Genomic DNA, 21,253 nt, shown 5'->3' on the forward strand with positions numbered 1-21,253 from the left:
AATAATAATAATAATCCTTTATTTGTACCCCGCTACCATCTGCTTTGGTTAGACCACATCTGGAATATTGTGTCCAGTTCTGGGCACCACAATTCAAGAGAGATATTGACAAGCTGGAATGTGTCCAGAGGAGAGCGACTAAAATGATAAAAGGTCTGGAGAACAAGCCCTATGAGGAGCGGCTTAATGAGCTGGGCATGTTTAGCCTGAAGAAGAGAAGGCTGAGAGGGGATATGGTAGCCATGTATAAATATGAGAGAGGAAGCCACAGGGAGGAGGGAGCAAGCTTGTTTTCTGCTTCCCTGGAGACTAGGACGCGGAACAATGGCTTCAAACTACAAGAGAGGAGATTCCATCTGAACACGAGGAAGAACTTCCTGACTGTGAGAGCCGTTCAGCAGTGGAACTCTCTGCCCTGGAGTGTGGTGGAGCCTCCTTCTTTGGAAGCTTTTAAGCAGAGGCTGGATGGCCATTTGTCAGGGGTGATTTGAATGCAATATTCCTGCTTCTTGGCAGGGGGTTGGACTGGATGGCCCATGAGGTCTCTTCCAACTCTTTGATTCTATGATTCTATGATTAATCGCGCTTGCGATGCTGGTGGGATCGTGAGCAGGGCCTCACCAGATGAACGAAGGGATCGTGTGAGTTCGTATACGGAAATGCGGTCACGCAGGTAGGTGTGCCCCAAACCGTTTAGGGCTTTGTACCTTGAATTGAGCCCGGAAAATGAACGGCAGCCAATGGAGCTCCTTGAACAGGAGGGTTGACCTCTCTCTGTAAGGAGCACCAGTTAACAACCTGGCCGCCGCCCGTTGAACCAACTGAAATTTCCGGGCCGTCTTCAAGGGCAGCCCCACGTAGAGTGCATTACAGTAGTCCAATCGGGAGGTGACTAAGGCATGATAGGCCCAGGTACTAGAGATTTTATCCTCTGCAAAAAATTTAGCAAACAGGCCACAGAACGAAACATCACAAAGAAAGCAAAATAGCTGCAACAGATTAAAAGAACTCAAACTTTTCCCTCTTGCCAAATAACAAACCGCGCTTCATGGGAGCAGAGGGATTGTGGCACACTGTTTCACATGACGGGAGTAAATATTACATTTCCATACCCGTGTCAATGGGCACTTCATTTGCTTACAAAGCAAACAAATAAATCTGAAATGCTCTATGACGAAAGAGAGTAGCAACTAGAGCCAAACCTTCTGATATTAAACAGAAAGCCCCCCAGCAATCCTGAGTAACGTAATGGCAAAAAATTCCATTTCTGCACTGCAAGGGAGACTATAATTTCCTCAGGGGAAGCTGGCTTTTTTCACCATCTTATTTTAGCAGAGACACCGGGACCATACTATATTTAGGTTTCATGACACATCTGTAGCGTAATAGGAACTGACACCAGGCCTGCTCTATAATGAACGTGCCTGACACATCGTAATGAGGGTTAACGGAAGCCACATTCTAATCAATCCCAAGCTTTGGGGGTACAGATAAGATGGTGCGTCCCAGCAATTGCTCTTTCCGAGTGACCCCAATTTACTTCCGCAGGGCCTGGGCAGACCCCATCTTCGGAGGAATGGATTCCAGAAGGTGCGCAAATCCAATCCCCCTTTATCCAAACATCTGCTCGCAGAAGAGACCCTGTGGCCGTCAATCCAGAATTGATCAAATGCCTTGTTATGAATGGAAGGGATGAAGTGCCTGCTCCCTCTCTCTCTCTCTCTCAATACACATACACACACTAGCTGTAACCCACCACGCGTTGATGTGGCCAACCTTCCCTCCTTCTTTCTCTTCTTCTTTCCTTTTCTCCTTCCTTTCCTCCCTCTTTCCTTCCTTCCTTCCTTCCTTCCTTCCTTCCTTCTTTCCTTCCTTCCTTCTTTCCTTCTTTCCTTCCTTCTTTCCTTCCTTCCTTCCTTCCTTCCCCTTTTTTCTTTCCTTCTCTCCTTCCTTCTTTCCTTCTCTTCCTCCTTCCTCCCCTTTTCTTTCCCTTCCTCTTTCTCCCCTTTCTTCCTTCTCTACCTATTCTTGGACTGCAACTCCCAGCACTCCTCCTGATCAATCTATCTACGTATGTGTCTGTCTGTCTGTCTGTCTGTCTGTCTATCTATCTATCTATCTATCTATCTATCTATCTATCTATCTACCACAATTCAAGAGAGATATTGACAAGCTGGAATGTGTCCAGAGGAGAGCGACTAAAATGATAAAAGATCTATCTATCTATCTATCTATCTATCTATCTATCTATCTATCTATCTATCTATCTACTCTATCTATCTATCTATCTATCTATCTACCACAATTCAAGAGAGATATTGACAAGCTGGAATGTGTCCAGAGGAGAGCGACTAAAATGATAAAAGATCTATCTATCTATCTATCTATCTATCTATCTATCTACTCTATCTATCTATCTATCTATCTACCACAATTCAAGAGAGATATTGACAAGCTGGAATGTGTCCAGAGGAGAGCGACTAAAATGATAAAAGATCTATCTATCTATCTATCTATCTATCTATCTATCTATCTATCTATCTATCTATCTACCACAATTCAAGAGATATACTGACAAGCTGGAATGTGTCCAGAGGAGAGCGACTAAAATGATAAAAGGTCTGGAGAACAAGCCCTATGAGGAGCGGCTTAACGAGCTGGGCATGTTTAGCCTGAAGAAGAGAAGGCTGAGAGGGGATATGATAGCCATGTATAAATATGTGAGAGGAAGCCACAGGGAGGAGGGAGCAAGCTTGTTTTCTGCTTCCCTGGAGACTAGGATGCGGAACAATGGCTTCAAACTACAAGAAAGGAGATTCCATCTGAACATGAGGAAGAACTTTCTGACTGTGAGAGCCGTTCAGCAGTGGAACTCTCTGCCCCGGAGTGTGGTGGAGGCTCCTTCTTTGGAAGCTTTTAAACAGAGGCTGGATGGCCATCTGTCAGGGGTGATTTGAATGCAATATTCCTGCTTCTTGGCAGGGGGTTGGACTGGATGGCCCATGAGGTCTCTTCCAACTCTTTGATTCTATGATTCTATCTATCTATCTATCTATCTGGCTTGGGTAACCACAGAAAAATTTGGTTCTAAACTCGTTTCGTTTTTAGGGGGGCCCTTGCGTTTCGTTTTTTTAAAGAATTCCGAAATTTTCCTTTTAAAAAGTTCGAAATATACGAAATTTCGTAAAATTACAAATCGATTCGTCAATGGCGGACACGATTGCGCAATACGCTAAAAAACCCTCCAAATGGGACAGAGGGAACTTCTGAAGCTTCCTTCTCCCTCTGTTGTTGACTGTTGGTGTGATAAAACACACAACAACTATAAAACTTGCACCAGACATACGGAAATAATTACGAAACAATTTCGAAACAATTTTGAACCAATTACGAAACAATACGAAATAAATTGGAAAAATTGTTTCGATTTTTAATTACTCCTCACAGTAGTCCTGCATGGCTCAATATTGGATCGTAAGCTAATTTAAATACGAATTAATAACGAATTACGAAATTAATGAACGAAACCGCCCAAGCCTACTATCTATCTATCTATCTATCTATCTATCTATCTATCCATCCATCCATCCATCCATCCATCCATCTACCTCCCTCCCTACCTCCCTATCTTATCTACCTGGAGGATTGCTGGGAGTTGCAATCCAGAAATAGGAAATTGGAAATATGCAGGGATTGGGATGCTCTCAAATCCAAGGAGAAGAAAGCTTGCCTCTTGGAAGCAGTGCATTTCGATCATCCTCTTCTAAAGGGCCTGGTCTAGGGCCATGATGGTGAACCTATGACACGCGTGTCAGCACTGACACGCATGGCTATTTTTGATGACACGTAGACACAGAGAAGTACACCTTATAAGAGCCCATCTAATTCCACCCTTAAATTTGTCAAAGGCTCTACAAATTTAACAGCTGCACGTTTGAGCATTGTTCACTCCATACTCAGCATGGAATATACATTTTTTTCTTATTTAAACTATAAATATTGCAAAATTATTATTTTTTCTCTCTCGAAGTTGACACCCCACCCAAGTTATGCTCTGGTTTTTGGCAAATTTTGACACACCAAGCTCAAAAGGTTGCACATCACTGGTCTAGGGGATACTGGGAGCTGTAGTCCAGAAGAGAATGTGGATATGCTATTGTGTATTTTGTTTGCCAGAGGGAGTTGTTTTTGCACATGTGCTGTGGCGTCTTTTTGCTTTTTTGGCTTTTTAAGTCCCATCCGTTGTGTTTTTCAGTGTTTTCATGAGTGATGGTCACTTGTCCAGAGGAGAGCGACTAAAATGATAAAAGGTCTGGAGAACAAGCCCTATGAGGAGCGGCTTAATGAGCTGGGCATGTTTAGCCTGAAGAAGAGAAGGCTGAGAGGAGATACGATAGCCATGTATAAATATGTGAGAGGAAGCCACAGGGAGGAGGGAGCAAGCTTGTTTTTTGCTTCCTTGGAGACTAGGACACGGAACAATGGCTTCAAACTACAAGAGAGAAGATTCCATCTGAACATGAGGAAGAACTTCCTGACTGTGAGATCCGTTCAGCAGTGGAACTCTCTGCCCCGGAGTGTGGTGGGGGCTCCTTCTTTGGAAGCTTTTAAACAGAGGCTGGATGGCCATCTGTCAGGGGTGATTTGAATGCAATATTCCTGCTTCTTGGCAGGGGATTGGACTGGATGGCCCATGAGGTCTCTTCCAACTCTTTGATTCTATGATTCTATGATTCTATGTTGGCCTGATAGGTGACCTCACAACCTCTGAGGATGCTTGCCATGGATGCTGGCGAAACGTCAGGAGAGAACGCTTCTAGAACATGGCCATATAGCCCGAAAAACCTACAAGAACTGAGTGATTCCAGCCATGAAAGCCTTCGACAATACATATGAACACCTCTCAGAAGAAGAGCTGGAGGTGGGATCTCAGTATGTGCCCCTCATTTCTTGCTTGGTAAATCCCAACACTGTGAAACCACACACATCTTTCTAGCCATTTGCTCAGCCGATTTGTGACTGCAACGGTGACAAACCAAGCAAAGGATCAGAAGTGTTAATTGCCACAAAATATGGATTCCCAACTCTCCCTGGTAGGCTAGTAGACCAAGCGTCCATCAGCGAGAGCTTCAATTTCACAGTAAATGCTCCACTGGGTCATATTTGGCAGCTGAGGCTTCCTGCCCCCGTGACGAGAGTGGAAGTGTTGGGCGTCTTCTTATTGCAAACGGAGGACTCTGCGGCCAGCGATAAAAGAACTATTTGTGATCTATTTTACACTCCTGCTGCTGGACGCGAAGGCAAGCTTTGAAAGATAGGCTCAAGCTCCAGGGTAGCCACCACGAACGGAGAGCTAGTTCTCAACAATGGAGAGAACTATGGTTACTTATGAATGCAAGGACATTTCGCCGCCAAAATGAACTGCTCGCTTTTAATGGAAGTGGAACTTTGCGTCAAATCAAGCAGACAGGCTGATTAGTCAGGCCTTTATTCTGAAACTTAAACCATTAATGTAATTTGTGCCACCATATACCCAAACCTGATGGTCCCTCTGCCCTCATTTTCCGTGGAAAGATTAACTCAATGGTGGAGAGGTTAATGAAGTAGCCTTCAGGCTCACAGGACCTTCAAGGTACCAGCCAAACTTTGATTATTATATTGCTGCTATTATTATTATTATTATTATTATTATTATTATTATTATTATAAACCCATTTTTCCTACTTCCAACAGACCTCACTACCTCTGAGGATGCTTGCCATAGATGCAGGCGAAACGTCAGGAGAAAAATTGCCTCCAGAACATGGCCATATAGCCCGGAAAAACCTACAACAATCTATTATTATTATTATTATTATTATTATTATTATTATTAACCCATTTTCCTATTTCCAACAGACCTCACTACCTCTGAGGATGATTGCCATAGATGCAGGCGAAATGTCAGGAGAAAAATTGCCCCCAGAACATGGCCATATAGCCCGGAAAAACCTACAACAACCCATTATTATTATTATTATTATTATTATTATTATTATTATTATTATTATGGCTCCAGCCCAGCTTACTTATCCAAACGTATCTCTCTCTACATCCCACCTCGTAATTTAGGATCTACTGGGGAGGCCCTGCTCTCGTCCCACCAGCGTGATTCTATGATGGTTTTTGTATTTGATCACACGTTGAACACTTCCCAGATCCAAGTAGGGTGGGCCTTCTGCAGCCGACGAAGGGTAATTTTGTCAGCGGCGATTGTTTTCAAGTGCAGGCCGAGGTCTTGAGGCCATAGTTTTCCAGTCCTTTGCCTTAAACAGCAAAATGTCTGAGCCTGACCTAAATTCACCAGGTACGCAAATTTACACCTGGCTCCTGAATGCAAGGCAACGGTTTCTGCAGCTCTTAGAATCATAGAATCAAAGAGTGGAAGAGACCTCATGGGCCATCCAGTCCAACCCCATTCTGCCAAGAAGCAGGAATATTGCATTCAAATCACCCCTGACAGATGGCCATCCAGCCTCTGTTTAAAAGTTTCCAAAGAAGGAGCCTCCACCACACTCCGGGGCAGAGAGTTCCACTGCTGAACAGCTCTCACAGTCAGGAAGTTCTTCCTCGTGTTCAGATGGAATCTCCTATCTCGTAGTTTGAAGCCATTGTTCCGTGTCCTAGTCTCCAGGGAAGCAGAAAACAAGCTTGCTCCTTCCTCCCTGTGACTTCCTCTCACATATTTATACATGGCTCTCATATCTCCTCTCAGCCTTCTCTTCTTCAGGCTAAACATGCCCAGCTCCTTAAGCCGCTCCTCATAGGGCTTGTTCTCCAGACCCTTGATCATTTTAGTTGCCATCCTCTGGACACATTCCAGCTTGTCAATATCTCTCTTGAATTGTGGTGCCCAGAATTGGACACAATATTCCAGATGTGGTCTAACCAAAGCAGAATAGAGGGGTAGCATTACTTCCCTAGATCTAGACACTATGCTCCTATTGATGCAGGCCAAAATCCCATTGGCTTTTTTTGCCGCCACATCACATTGTTGACTCATGTTTAACTTGTTGTCCACGAGGACTCCAAGATCTTTTTCACACGTACTGCTCTCGAGCCAGGCATTGTCCCCCATTCTGTATCTTTGCATTTCATTTTTTTCTGCCAAAGTGGAGTATCTTGCATTGTCTTCATTTTGTTAGTTTTGGCCCATCTCTCTAATCTGTCAAGATCGTTTTGAATTCTGCTCCTGTCCTCTGGACTATTGGCTATCCCTCCCAATTTGGTGCCATCTGCAAACTTGATGATCCTGCCTTCTAGCCCTTCATCTAAGTCATTAATAAAGATGTTGAACAGGACCGGGCCCAGGACAGAACCCTGCGGCACTCCACTTGTCACTTCTTTCCAAGATGAAGAGGAAGCATTAGTGAGCACTCTCTGTGTTCGTCCACTTAACCAATTACAGATCCACCTCACCGTAGTTTTGCCTAGCCCACATTGGACTAGTTTCCTTGCCAGAAGGTCATGGGGGACCTTGTCGAAGGCCTTCCTGAAATCCAGGTACGCCACATTTCTTCTAGCTTCGCTCTCCCATCACTCCCCATGTCTCTCCCACTTCATGGCCACTGCTATTTACCAATACAGGTTATTGTGGATTTTAAAGCAGGTATTTAGAGAGGAGATTCCATCTGAACATTGGGAAGAACTTCCTGAGTGTGAGAGCCGTTCAGCAGTGGAACTCTCTGCCCGGAGTGTGGTGGAGGCTCCTTCTTTGGAAGCTTTTAAGCAGAGGCTGGATGGCCATCTGTCAGGGGTGATTTGAATGCAATATTCCTGCTTCCTGGCAGGGGGTTGGACTGGATGGCCCATGAGGTCTCTTCCAACTCTTTGATTCTATGATTCTATGATTCTATGATTTTGATGTTGCTTGTGAGCTGCCTCCCAAGGCAGGATAGGTAGCAAATCACTTTGGCAACCTTGGTTATATCTGCGGGAGTTAGTTACAGCAGATTGTACATTACTGACCCAAGCAGGCAAGTGGAAACTACTTAAGCAGAAATGTAACTGGGGAGGGAGGGGCACCCTCTGTATTACTCCATGTATATAGCAATGAAAGTTGATGAGGCAAGCATTCATAAACTTTGAAAATGGGTGGAAGTCAATGATGGCTCATCACTGCCGATATGCCGAAAGCAATGTTATCCCGCAAGCGATAACAGATATATCCTACCTTGTTCATGCCCAGCGTTTAATTTTTAATTTTTAAACTATTACATTTGGCCTGGCCATAGGTTTTCAAATCCTTGTGTGTTACTGTTTATTGGTTATTGTTTATATGTGATTTATATTAATTGTATTGTATTTATTGCTTTTTGTTTATTGCTTTTTGTTTTATTGATGTGTTGTTGGGCTTGGCCTCATGTAAGCCACCCCGAGTCCCTTTGGGGAGATGGTGGCGGGGGTATAAATAAAGTTTTATTATTATTATCGCTTCTGTCGCTTCTGTTGTGAGAGAATTGGGCGTCTGCAAGGACGTTGCCCAGGAGACGCCCGGATGATTTGATGATTTGATTTATCATCCTTGTGGGAGGCTTCTCTTATGTCCCTGCATGAGGAGCTGGAGCTGACAGAGGGAGCTCATCCGCCTCTTAGAATCATAGAATCAAAGAGTTGGAAGAGACCTCATGGGCCATCCGGTCCAACCCCCTGCCAAGAAGCAGGAATATTGCATTCTAATCACCCCTGACAGATGGCCATCCAGCCTCTGTTTAAAAGCTTCCAAAGAAGGAGCCTCCACCACACTCCGGGGCAGAGAGTTCCACTGCTGAACGGCTCTCACAGTCAGGAAGTTCTTCCTCATGTTCAGATGGAATCTCCTTTCTTGTAGTTTGAAGCCACTGTTCCGCATCCTAGTCTCCAAGGAAGCAGAAAACAAGCTTGCTCCCTCCTCCCTGTGGCTTCCTCTCACATTCGAACCTGCGACCTGTCAGTCTTCAGTCCTGCCGGCACAGGGGTTTAACCCATGGCGCCATCGGGCGCTCACAACAGAAGCGACTTGTTGCTCCTGACACGATTTAAAAAATAAAATTATTATTATTATTATTATTATTATTATTATTATTAAAATGTAGTCATCCGTCTGGATCACATAGTGGCAGAAATAGGTGTTGGAGCATGATTAGAGAGATGGGCCAAAACTAACAAAATGAAGTTCAACAGTGACAAATGCAAGATACTCCACTTTGGCAGAAAAAATGAAATGCAAAGATACAGAATGGGTGACAAACACAGAGAGTGCTCACTAATGCTTCCTCTTCATCTTGGAAAGAAGTGACAAGTGGAGTGCCGCAGGGTTCCGTCCTGGGCCCGGTCCTGTTCAACATCTTTATTAAGGACTTAGATGAAGGGCTAGAAAGCAGGATCATCAAGTTTGCAGACGACACCAAATTGGGAGGGACAGCCAATACTCCAGAGGACAGGAGCAGAATTCAAAACGATCTTGACAGATTAGAGAGATGGGCCAAAACTAACAAAATGAAGTTCAACAGTGACAAATGCAAGATACTCCACTTTGGCAGAAAAAATGAAATGCAAAGATACAGAATGGGGGACAATGCCTGGCTCGAGAGCAGTACGTGTGAAAAAGATCTTGGAGTCCTCGTGGACAACAAGTTAAACATGAGCCAACAATGTGATGTGGCGGCAAAAAAAGCCAATGGGATTTTGGCCTGCATCAATAGGAGCATAGTGTCTAGATCTAGGGAAGTAATGCTACCCCTCTATTCTGCTTTGGTTGGACCACATCTGGAATATTGTGTCCAGTTCTGGGCACCACAATTCAAGAGAGATATTGACAAGCTGGAATGTGTCCAGAGGAGAGCGGCTAAAATGATCAAGGGTCTGGAGAACAAGCCCTATGAAGAGCGGCTTAAGGAGCTGGGCATGTTTAGCCTGAAGAAGAGAAGGCTGAGAGGAGATATGATAGCCATGTACAAATATGTGAGAGGAAGCCACAGGGAGGAGTGAGCAAGATTGTTTTCTGCTTCCTTGGAGACTAGGACATGTAACAATGGCTTCAAACTACAAGAGAGGAGATTCCATCTGAACATGAGGAAGAACTTCCTGACTCTGAGAGCCGTTCAGCAGTGGAACTCTCTGCCCCGGAGTGTGGTGGAGGCTCCTTCCTTGGAAGCTTTTAAACAGAGGCTGGATGGCCATCTGTCAGGGGTGATTTGAATGCAATATTCCTGCTTCTTGGCAGAATGGGGTTGGACTGGATGGCCCATGAGGTCTCTTCCAACTCTTTGATTCTATGATTCTATGATTCAGTGACCCAAAAGCAGATTGTCATCTGCTCAAATGTTTACAAAAGAGGAGCCATAAGGATTCCAATGTTGGATAGAAGGAGCCCTTTCCCCATGAAACCCTATCCTTGTAAGACAAAGTTACCCGATCAACCCTTATTTCCCCATCTATCTTAGTCCAAAATGAAGATAGTGCGCAGCAACGCAGGTTCGCAGCTTGGGTGTGATCCTGAGCCTGGAACCTCAGGTTTTGGCGGTGACCAGGGGAGCATTTGCACAGTTAAAACTTGTGCGCTAGCTGCGCCCGTACCTTGGGAAGTCTAACTTGGTCCACGCTCTGGTTACATCCTGTATAGACTACTGCAACACTCTCTATGTGGGGTTGCCTTTGAAGACGGTCCGGAAGCTTCAACTAGTTCAACGAACAGCAGCCAGGTTGCTAACAGGAGTGGCACTCAAGGAACATACAACCCCTTTGTTGCGCCAGCTCCACTGGCTGCCGGTTTGCTACCGGGCCCAAATCAAAGTGCTGGCTTTGGCCTATAAAGCCCTAAACGGTTCTGGCCCAACTTACCTGTCCGAACAAGTCTCCCCTTATGAACCATCTCTATGGAACGGTGATACAGCAGTTAATACTGTTTTTATTGTTTTAATTAATGTTTTATTTAGGTTCTTGTGGGTTTTTTCGGGCTATAGGGCCATGTTCTAGAGGCATTTCTCCTGACGTTTCGCCTGCATCTATGGCAAGCATCCTCAGAGGTAGTGAGGTCTGTTGGAATTAGGACAATGGGTTTATATATCTGTGGAATGGCTGGGGTGGGGCAAAGAGCTTTTCTCTGCTGGAGCTAGGTGTGAATGTTTCAACTGATCACCTTCATTAGCATTTGAAGGCCTGGCTGAGTCTGGGAAAATCCCCTTTTGAGAGGTGTTAAGAGGTTGTTTCCTCTCTGCTGTTTTGCTGTTGTAATTTTAGAATTTTTTAATACTGGTAGCCGGATTTTGTTCATTTTCATGGTCTCTTCCTTTCTGTTGAAATTGTCCACATGTTTGTGGATTTCAATGGCTTCTCTGTGTAGTCCAACATGGTGGTTGTGAGAGTGGTCCAGCATTTCTGTGTTCTCAAATAATATGCTGTGTCCAGGTTGGTTCATCAGGTGCTCTGCTATGGCTGACTTCTCTGGCTGAAGTAATCTGCAGTGCCTTTCATGTTCCTTGATTCGTGTTTGGGCAACGCTGTGTTTGGTGGTCCCTATGTAGACTTGTCCACAGCTGCATGGTATACGGTAGAAACATTCACACCTAACTGCAGCAGGGAAGAGCTCCTTACCCCACCCCAGCCATTCCACAGATATATAAACCCATTGTCCTAATTCCAACAGACCTCACTACCTCTGAGGATGCTTGCCATAGATGCAGGCGAAACGTCAGGAGAAATGCCTCTAGAACAGGGGACCTCAAACTAAGGCCCGGGGGCCGGATGCGGCCCTCCAAGGCCATTTACTCGGCCCTCGCTCAGGGTCAACCTAAGTATGAAACGACTTGAAAGCACACAACAACAACAACAACAAAACAACAACAACAACAACGATCCTATCTCATCAGCCAAAAGCAGGCCCATACTTCCCATTGAAATACTAATAATAAGTTTATACTTGTTAAGGTTGTTCATTTTAATTATTGTATTGTTTTTAAGTGTTTTTTGCACTACAAATAAGATATGTCCAGTGTGCGTAGGAATTCATTAATGTTTTTTCAAATTATAATCCGGCCCTCCAACAGTTTGAGGGACTGTGACCTGGCCCTCTGTTTAAAAAGTTTGGGGACCCCTGCTCTAGAACATGGCCCTATAGCCCGAAAAAACCCAGAAATGCTGGACCACACCAACAACCACCATGTCAGACTGCACAGAGAAGCCACTGAAATCCACAAGCATGTGGACAATTTCAACAGAAAGGAGGAGATCAGGAAAATGAACAAAATCTGGCTACCAGTATTAAAAAAACTCTAAAATTACTACAGCAAAACAGCAGAGAGGAAACAACCAGGCACATCTTAACACCTCTCAACAGAACATTTTCCCAGGCTCAGCCAGGCCTTCAAATGCTAATGAAGGTGGTCAGCTGAAACATTCACACCTAGCTTCATCAGAGAGCTCTTTGCCCCACCCCAGCCATTCCACAGATATATAAACCCATTTTCCTATTTCCAACAGACCTCACTACCTCTGAGGATGCTTGCCATAGATGCTGGCATAACGTCAGGAGAAATGCCTCTAGAACATGGCCCTATAGCCCGAAAAACCTACAAGAACCTAGTGATTCCAGCCATGAAAGCCTTCGACAATACAATGTTTTATTTATTGTTTTAAGTGTTGTTATACTGCTTTATGACATCAAATTGTGCCAAATGTACGCTGTCCTGAGTCCCCCTTTGGGGGTTGAGAAGGACGGCGGAAAAATGCTGGAAATAAATAAAATAACAAATAAATAAATAATGGAATAAATAATAAATAGAAAATAAATAAACATATTTGATGTCAACAGCAGAGCTCCCTTCATGTCTTGACAGCTATGTGTTTGGGGGGGGGGGGGGGTTCACCCAATGCAAGGGACTGGCTCCTTGAACCTGCTCCAAAGCAAAACAAACAAATTAGGCTTGGGCGGTTTCGTTCGTTAATTTCGTAATTCATTATTAATTCGTATTTAAATTAGCTTACGATCCAATATTGAGCCATGCAGGAATAGTGTGAGGAGTAAATTAGATTCGAAACATTTTTTTCAATTTATTTCGTAATTATTTCGTAATTATTTTGTAATTATTTCGTAATTATTTTCGCATGTCTGGTGCAAGTTTTATAGTTGTTGTGTGTTTTATCACACCAACAGTCAACAACAGAGGGAGAGGGAAGCTTCAGAAGTTCCCCCTGTCCCATTTGGAGGTTTTTTTAGCATATTGCACAATCGCATCCGCCATTAACGAATCGATTCGTAATTATACGAAATTTCGTATATTTCGAAAAATTTTAAAGGAAAATTTCGGAATTATTTTAAAAAACGAAACACAAGGGCCCCCTAAAAACAAAACGAGTTTAGAACCAAATTTTTCCGTGGTTACCCAAGCCTAATACAAATGTGTATCTATATAAATAAAAATGTAATGTTCGTTTGTGGGATTAACAGAACTCAAAAACCACTGGACGAATTGACACCAAATTTGGACACAAGACACCTAGCAACCCAATTAAAAAAATTGATTTTGTCATTTGGAAGTTGTAGTTGCTGGGATTTATAGTTCACCTACAGACCTCACAACGTCTTGAGGATGCCTGCCATAGATGTGGGCAAAACGTCAGGAGAGAATGTTCCTGGGACATAGCCATACTGCCCCAAAAACTCACAGCAACCCAGTGATTCCGACCATGAAAGTCTTCAACAACACATTAAACGACAACTCATAAATAGTTTTAAAGATCGCACTGGTTTCCCTGGTGTCTTGTATATTATTTCCGCCAGGACTGCTTTTCCTCGCTGTTCCCACTGCTTTTATTTTCGCTGAACTTGGGTTTCTTAATTAACCCAAGCAAGGCCATCATTCCCCATGTCTGCAATTACGGGATGCAGAGCAAGGTGGCATAACCTCACGCTTGCGACATGCATTAATGAATTCTAACATACAGTGGCACCGCGTCCTCGCTGTGGGCTCCAGGTGGGCCTTGGCTATTAGCAAGCAGCAGGCTCACCAGCCAGAAATTGGCTTCACTGCTCTCCCCAGAAATCCTAAAGCGGGGAAGGAAAGTGTGCATACCCCCCCTCCCCTTAGTATCACACAGACCGAACCTTCCTGGCATCTCCGGTTTAAGCCTGAAGTGTTGCTGGCATAAAACAAAACTCAGAGCATTTGGTTTCAGTGACTGCCTGTTGATCGCGCCAGAGATGGAATGGAAGGGGCCGCTCATTACCGGCAGGAGGGGATGCTTAAAAGCCAGCTAGCCTACCATTTCCAAGCCTCAGGAGTCCCCAAAAGTGACGACTGGCGGCATTAACGTCGTGAGCAAATGGAAGACGGCTAAATGCAGCAGATCTGACAGCTGCGCAAAATGGAAGCAAAGGGTACCAGAAACAAACAAGGGGGAAGCATTAAGTCGGATCCTTGCCTGCACGCGGATCCCACAGCAGAAAATACGGAAAGGCTTGGAGGGCGTATTCTATGCTAGGAGAGCCACTGCTTTTGCTCGTTCCTCAAATAACCAGTACCAATTAATACTTAAAGCGAATATCAATTAGTTTTTCTTCTCAATAGAAAATTATACACAAAAGAAAAGCTTTCCTTAGGTGTGAGTTTTCAGGGCTGTCTGGCCATGATCCAGAAGCATTCTCTCCTGACTCAGTTCTTGTGGGTTTTTTCGGGCTATATGGCCATGTTCTAGAGGCATTTCTCCTGACGTTTCGCCTGCATCTATGGCAAGCTTCCTCAGAGGTGACCTCACCTCTGAGGAAGCTTGCCATAGATGCAGGCGAAACGTCAGGAGAAATGCCTCTAGAACATGGCCATATAGCCCGAAAAAAACCCACAAGAACTGAGTGATTCCGGCCATGAAAGCCTTCGACAATACATTCTCTCCTGACATTTCACCTGCATCTATGGCAGGCATCCTCAGAGCCCCCGGTGGCACAGTGGGTTAAACCCCTGTGCCGGCAGGACTGAAGACTGACAGGTTGCAGGTTCGAATCTGGGGAGAGCGCGGATGAGCTCCCTCTATCAACTCCAGCTCCACATGCAGAGACATGAGAGAAGCCCCCCACAAGGATGATAAAAACACCAAATCATCCCCTGGGCAACATCCTTGCAGACAGCCAATTCTCTCACACCAGAAGCGACTAGCAGTTTCTCAAGTCGCTCCTGACACAACAAAAAAAAATAATCCTCAGAGGTTCTGTTGGAAACTAGGCAAGTGGGGTTTATATATCTGTGGAATGTCCAGGCTGAGAGAAAGAACTCTTGTCTGTTTCTGAGCTGTTTAGCAGTGGAACTCTCTGCCCCGGAGTGTGGTAGAGGCTCCTTCTTTGGAAGCTTTTAAACAGAGGCTGGATGGCCTTTGAATGGTTTGAATGCAATTTTCCTGCTTCTTGGCAGAATGGGGTTGGACTGGATGGCCCACGAGGTCTCTTCCAACTCTATGATTCTATGATTCTAAGAGGGTTGAATGAAAAGTAATGCCTCCACCTTCGTAACTCATAGAATCATAGAATCAAAGAGTTGGAAGAGACCTCATGGGCCATCCAGTCCAACCCCCTGCCAAGAAGCAGGAATATTGCATTCAAATCACCCCTGACAGATGGCCATCCAGCCTCTGTTTAAAAACTTCCAAGGAAGGAGCCTCCACCACACTCCGGGGCAGAGAGTTCCACGGCTCTCACAGTCAGGAAGTTCTTCCTCATGTTCAGATGGAATCTCCTCTCTTGTAGTTTGAAGCCATTGTTCCGCGTCCTAGTCTCCAAGGAAGCAGAAAACAAGCTTGCTCCCTCCTCCCTGTGGCTTCCTCTCACATATTTATACATACTCGTCAAGTAGATGGCAGTACTAGTATGCGGCAGGTTCTGGCTTGTTCAGTAGACTCTTCTCTACAGTTCCATTTTGGTGGGAAGCCATAGCATTGAGCGGTTGTGTTGTTAAAGTATGGAACCCTGCGCAGACGGTCGGTCAATGCGACTTAAGCAACGTGCAGTCATTGAATTCTTGACAGCAGAAGGTGTCACCTTCGCACCTTTAAACTTACTAGACCAACGACGCACAGTACTCACATCAACACAATCACCATAATCATCTTCCCTGAATCTACAATTTGGTGATGGATCTGTGCATTGTATGTTTTTACCCTGTTTCCCCCTGACCCACATTGTGCTTCAGTAGTTATATTTATATTTTTAAAGTACTAAACGTAGCAAGTTTGGATGAAAATGTGATTTCTATTTCCTGTGCTGGTCTATGACCGAAATAAATGATTTGATTTGACCATAAACAACTTGCATTCTCTGATGAATCCCCTATGGGGTGACACCTTCTGTTGTCAAGAATTCAAGACTGCATGTTGCTTAAGTCGCATTGACCGACCATCTGCGCAGGGTTCCATATTTTGCACTTTAACAACACAACCATTCAATGCTAAGGCTTCCTGCCAAAATGGAACTGTAGAGGAGAGTCTACTGAACAAGCCAGTACCTGCCGCATACCAGTACTGCCATCTGTTGAGGAGTTACGAAGGTAGAGGCATTACTTTTCATTCAACCCTCGTATGATTCTATGATTCTATGAAGCAGGTGTGAATGTTGCAATTGCCCACCTTGATTAACACTGAAGGGCCTAGCAAGTTTTCTTACTGCCTGGGGGAATCCTTTGTTGGGAGGTGATCAGCTGGCGCTGATTGCTGGACGACTCTAACAACTAGCATGTCGGACTACACAGAGAAGCCATTGAAATCCACAAGCATGTGGACAATTTCAATGGAAAGGAAGAAACCATGAAAATGAACAAAATCTGGCTGGCAGTATTTTAAAAAACTCTAAAATCATAACAGTAAACAAAGAACTCAAAAACAGGATAATTCCTGACAAGATACAACCAGGGGCAGCTTATCACCTCCCAACAAAGGATTCCCCCAGGTCGTAAGAAGCCAGACCTTGAAAACTGCTAGGCCATTAAATGCTAATCAAGGTAGCCAATTGCTACATTCCACACAGGGGCGGCTCAACCCATTACGCAAAGTCTAGTTGATTTTGCCCAGAGGCACTCTTGGGGGAAAATAGACCTTGACATATGCGAGTTGTAGTTACTGGGATGTATAGTTCACCTACAATCAAAGAGCATTCTGAACTCCACCAATGAACCAAATATGGCACACAGAACTCCCACGACGAACAGAAAATATATATCAGTGATTGGTTGGGGGGGGGGGGGGGCGGTGCAAAAATACTGTTTTCTTAGCGTTGAAAATTACCTAGGGCCGATTCTGATTCCACAGATATATAAACCTCACTTGCCTAGTTTCCAACAGACCTCACAACCTCTGAGGATGCCTGCCATAGATGTGGGTGAAACGTCAGGAGAGAATGCTTCGGGAACATGGCCATACAGCCCAGAAAACTCACAGCAACCCATGGAAGCCTTTAACAATATGTTTTCCTTGGATGTTTCCCTCAAAATGGATGAAATTGGGCATCACGAAGGGTCCCTCTCTCAGAGACGTTCAACTCTCATCATTAACTTTAGAAGGATATTTTTTTTTCAAGAGCCTCAATGTGTTCACACCGAGCCTACATGATACACATCCGAGTCAGACATACCTGGGAACTGATAACTGTAACTGGGTGCAAATCCAGGGTATCCTCGGCCATAGGTGGCGACAAAATTTGGGTAACCTGGAATAGAAAAGGGTTTAAAGAGAGAGAGAAAGTGAGATAAGATTTAGACATTTGCATTGGCCACATGCAAACAACGGCATGCATCTTTTCAAAAAACGGGCAAAGTAGAATATTGACATTTCCACAAAGCATCAAAAGGACACAATCAATGCTAAGTAAATGCTAAGTGTTTATAAATAATTTCAGAGTGTTCCAAGGGCTTTGCGCAAAGTTCAGCGGATAATAGTGAACCCAACCCTGCAAAGTAGATATAATAATAATAATAATAATAATAATAATAATAATAATACTTTATTTATACCCCGCCACCATCTCCCCAAGGGACTCGGTGCGGCTTACATGAGGCCAAGCCCAACAACACATCAGTAAACAAAGGCAATAACAAAAATAATCAATACAAAACAATTAATATAAATCACATAAACAAAAAATACACAATAAACAGGGAGGCTTCTCTCATGTCCCTGGGAATGAATAAGGTAGAATAGAATATAGAATATGATATATTTTTTGAAAGTTTGCCCATGCCTGGGTTAAACCAACTCCTTGCAAGATATACAGACACATACCTACAATGCAATAACGAAATGTATGGGTACACAACATGTCTAAGGAGAGCCTTTCATTCATATTTTTTAAAGATATATAATTTACGGTGGTGATTGTTTCATACAGACTCAAGATGTTGCAAGACAGACCCAGATGTTAGTTTAGTTATTAGTTATGTATAATATCACAAAGGACGACCACCTCACCCGCCTCATAGGAAACCTGCTACAAAACAGGAGCTTTTTTGTTGAGTTCCAGGGCCAGAGAAGCAGATGGCGGAAACAGAAGAACGGCCTGCCTCAGGGGAGCTTGCTCGCTCCATCCATGTTCAACATTTACACAAATGACCAGCCACTGCCAGAAGGGACAGAGAGTTTCATCTATGCTGATGATCGTGCCGTCACCACTCAAGCAGGGAGCTTTGAGATGGTTGAACAGAAGCTCTCCGAAGCTCTAGGTGCTCCTACTGCCTATTAGGGAAAACCAACTGATCCCTAATCCATCTAAAACACAGACATGTGCCTTTCACCTTAAGAACAGACAAGCATCCCGAGCTCTGAGGATTACCTGGGAAGGAATCCCACTGGAGCATTGCAGCGCACCCAAATACCTGGGAGTCACTCTGGACCGTGCCCTGACCTACAAGAAGCACTGCCTGAACATCAAGCAAAAAGTGGGTGCTAGAAACAATATCATACGAAAGCTGACTGGCACAACCTGGGGATCACAACCAGATACAGTGAAGACATCTGCCCTTGCACTATGCTACTCTGCTGCTGAGTACGCATGCCCAATGTGGAACACATCTCACCACACTAAAACAGTGGATGTGGCTCTTAATGACACATGCCGCATTATCACAGGGTGTCTGTGCCCTACACCACTGGAGAAATTACACTGCTTAGCTGGTATTGCACCACCTGACATCCGCCGGGGAGTAGCAACCAATAGTGAAAGGACCAAGGCAGAGACATCTCCAGCTCATCCCTTGTTTGGGTATCAGTCAGCACGTCAACGACTTAAATCAAGAAATAGTTTTCTTAGATCTACAGAGACACTCACTGGAACAGCTCAGCAAGTGAGAGTTCAAAAGTGGCAGGCTCAAACCCATAACCTCAATCCGTGGGTGATACCAGATGAGAGACTCCCCCCTGGGCACACAGAAGACTGGGCAACTTGGAAGGCGCTGAACAGACTGCGCTCTGGCACCACGAGATGCAGAGCCAATCTTAAGAAATGGGGCTACAGGGTGGAATCCACAACATGTGATTGCGGAGAGGAGCAAACCACTGACCACCTGCTGCAATGCACCCTGAGCCCAGCCACATGCACGATGGAGGACCTTATTGCGGCAACACCAGAGGCACTCCAAGTGGCCAGATACTGGTCAAAGGACATTTAATCAGCTACCAAGTTTGCAAAATTTGTGGGTGTTTTTTTATCTGTTTGTTTGTTTTGTTCTGTTAGAAATGTAATACAATGTTCTGGTTGCGGATGACACGATAAATAAATAAATGTTAGTGTTTAGTTAGTTTCTTCCCCTCCTAGTGGAGCTCCTTAAACAGGAGGATTGACCGCTCTCTGTAAGATCTGTATTATATTGTGTCCAATTCTGGGCACCACAATTCAAGAGAGATATTGACAAGCTGGAATGTGTCCAGAGGAGGGAGACTAAAATGATCTAGAGAACAAGCCCTATGAAGAGCGGCTTAAGGAGCTGGGCATGTTTAGCCTGAAGAAGAGAAGGCTGAGAGGAGATCTGATGAGGGCCATGTATAAATATGTGAGAGGAAGTCACAGGGAGGAGGGAGCAAGTTTGTTTTCTGCTTCCTTGGAGACTAGGATGCGGAACAATGGCTTCAAACTACAAGAGAGGAGATTCCATCTGAACATGAGGAAGAACTTCCTGACTGTGAGAGCCGTTCAGCCGTTCGAGTGTGGTGGAGGCTCCTTCTTTGGAAACTTTTAAACAGAGGATGGATGGCCATCTGTCAGGGGTGATTTGAATGCAATATTCCTGCTTCTTGGCAGGGGGTTGGACTGGATGACCCATAAGGTCGCTTCCAACTCTTTGATTCTATGATTCTATGATATGGAAAGCTGCGCCGATCTCTTGCTTGTTCACTCAAACACACCCATTACCGGGAGGCCAGGGCCTGTGTCTGAAGCCTGCAACTCATAATTAAAATGCACTCCACTCGCTCCAAGTCCAAGGACTTTGCCTCTCTCTTTTTTTGAGCTGGGAAGAGTAAATGCCAAATGCTAAGGCTAAGCACATAGAGCAGGTTTGCTCTGACATTTGGAGAGCTTACAACAAATGTACTTTGCTTCAGAACTATTGACAGTTGGAGATTAAGGTACTAGTAATGCTTCATCCCAAGAGTGTGGAGGACAACTGTTAACACATCCAAAGAGTCAGAGGCAGAAGAGACGAAGGAGCCATGAAGACCCGGAGGTTTGGATTTTACAGGGGCAGACACGTCACTTAAGGGCCACCATTAGTTTTCATGAAGCACAGGCAATGCCGCTTATGAGTGCACTCTGGGGTTGCTGTTGGAGTTATTTTTAGTGGTTTGCATGTTTGTATGGACTATGACTCCATACACTAGGATTCAAACTCCCACTCAGCTATAGAAGTCCTGATAAATCAATCTATCTATCTATCTATCTATCTATCTATCTATCTATCTATCTACCTACCTACCTACCTACCTACCTACCTACCTATCTAAATAAATGTATCTAGATAGATAGACACTATCTATCTATCTATCTATCTATCTATCTATCTACCTACCTATCTACCTACTTACCTACCTACCTACCTACCTACCTATCTAAATAAATGTAATGTTCGTTTGTGAGGTTAACATAACTCAAAAACCACTGGACAAATTGACTCAGAATTTGGACACAACACACTTACTACCCCAACGAGTGACCATCACTCATAAAAACACTGAAAAACACATCAGAAGAGACTTAAAAAGCAAAAAAGGC

General features: G+C 44.3%; 1 protein-coding gene across 18 annotated transcripts in view; it reads right to left on the minus strand.

Moving 5' to 3' along the window:
- The window catches only part of MSI2 (musashi RNA binding protein 2), an 819,550-nt gene that overhangs the window by 149,802 nt on the left and 648,495 nt on the right, over nt 1-21,253 (minus strand). For all 18 annotated transcript variants that reach the window (XM_067472006.1, XM_060757066.2, XM_060757071.2 and 15 more), the window contains exon 10: nt 17,627-17,701. In XM_067472006.1, the coding sequence (XP_067328107.1) occupies nt 17,627-17,701 (75 nt within the window). The remainder of the gene's footprint in view (nt 1-17,626; nt 17,702-21,253) is intronic.

This window comes from Anolis sagrei, chromosome 11 (genome assembly GCF_037176765.1).
Source record: "Anolis sagrei isolate rAnoSag1 chromosome 11, rAnoSag1.mat, whole genome shotgun sequence".
Lineage (NCBI taxonomy): Eukaryota > Metazoa > Chordata > Lepidosauria > Squamata > Dactyloidae > Anolis > Anolis sagrei.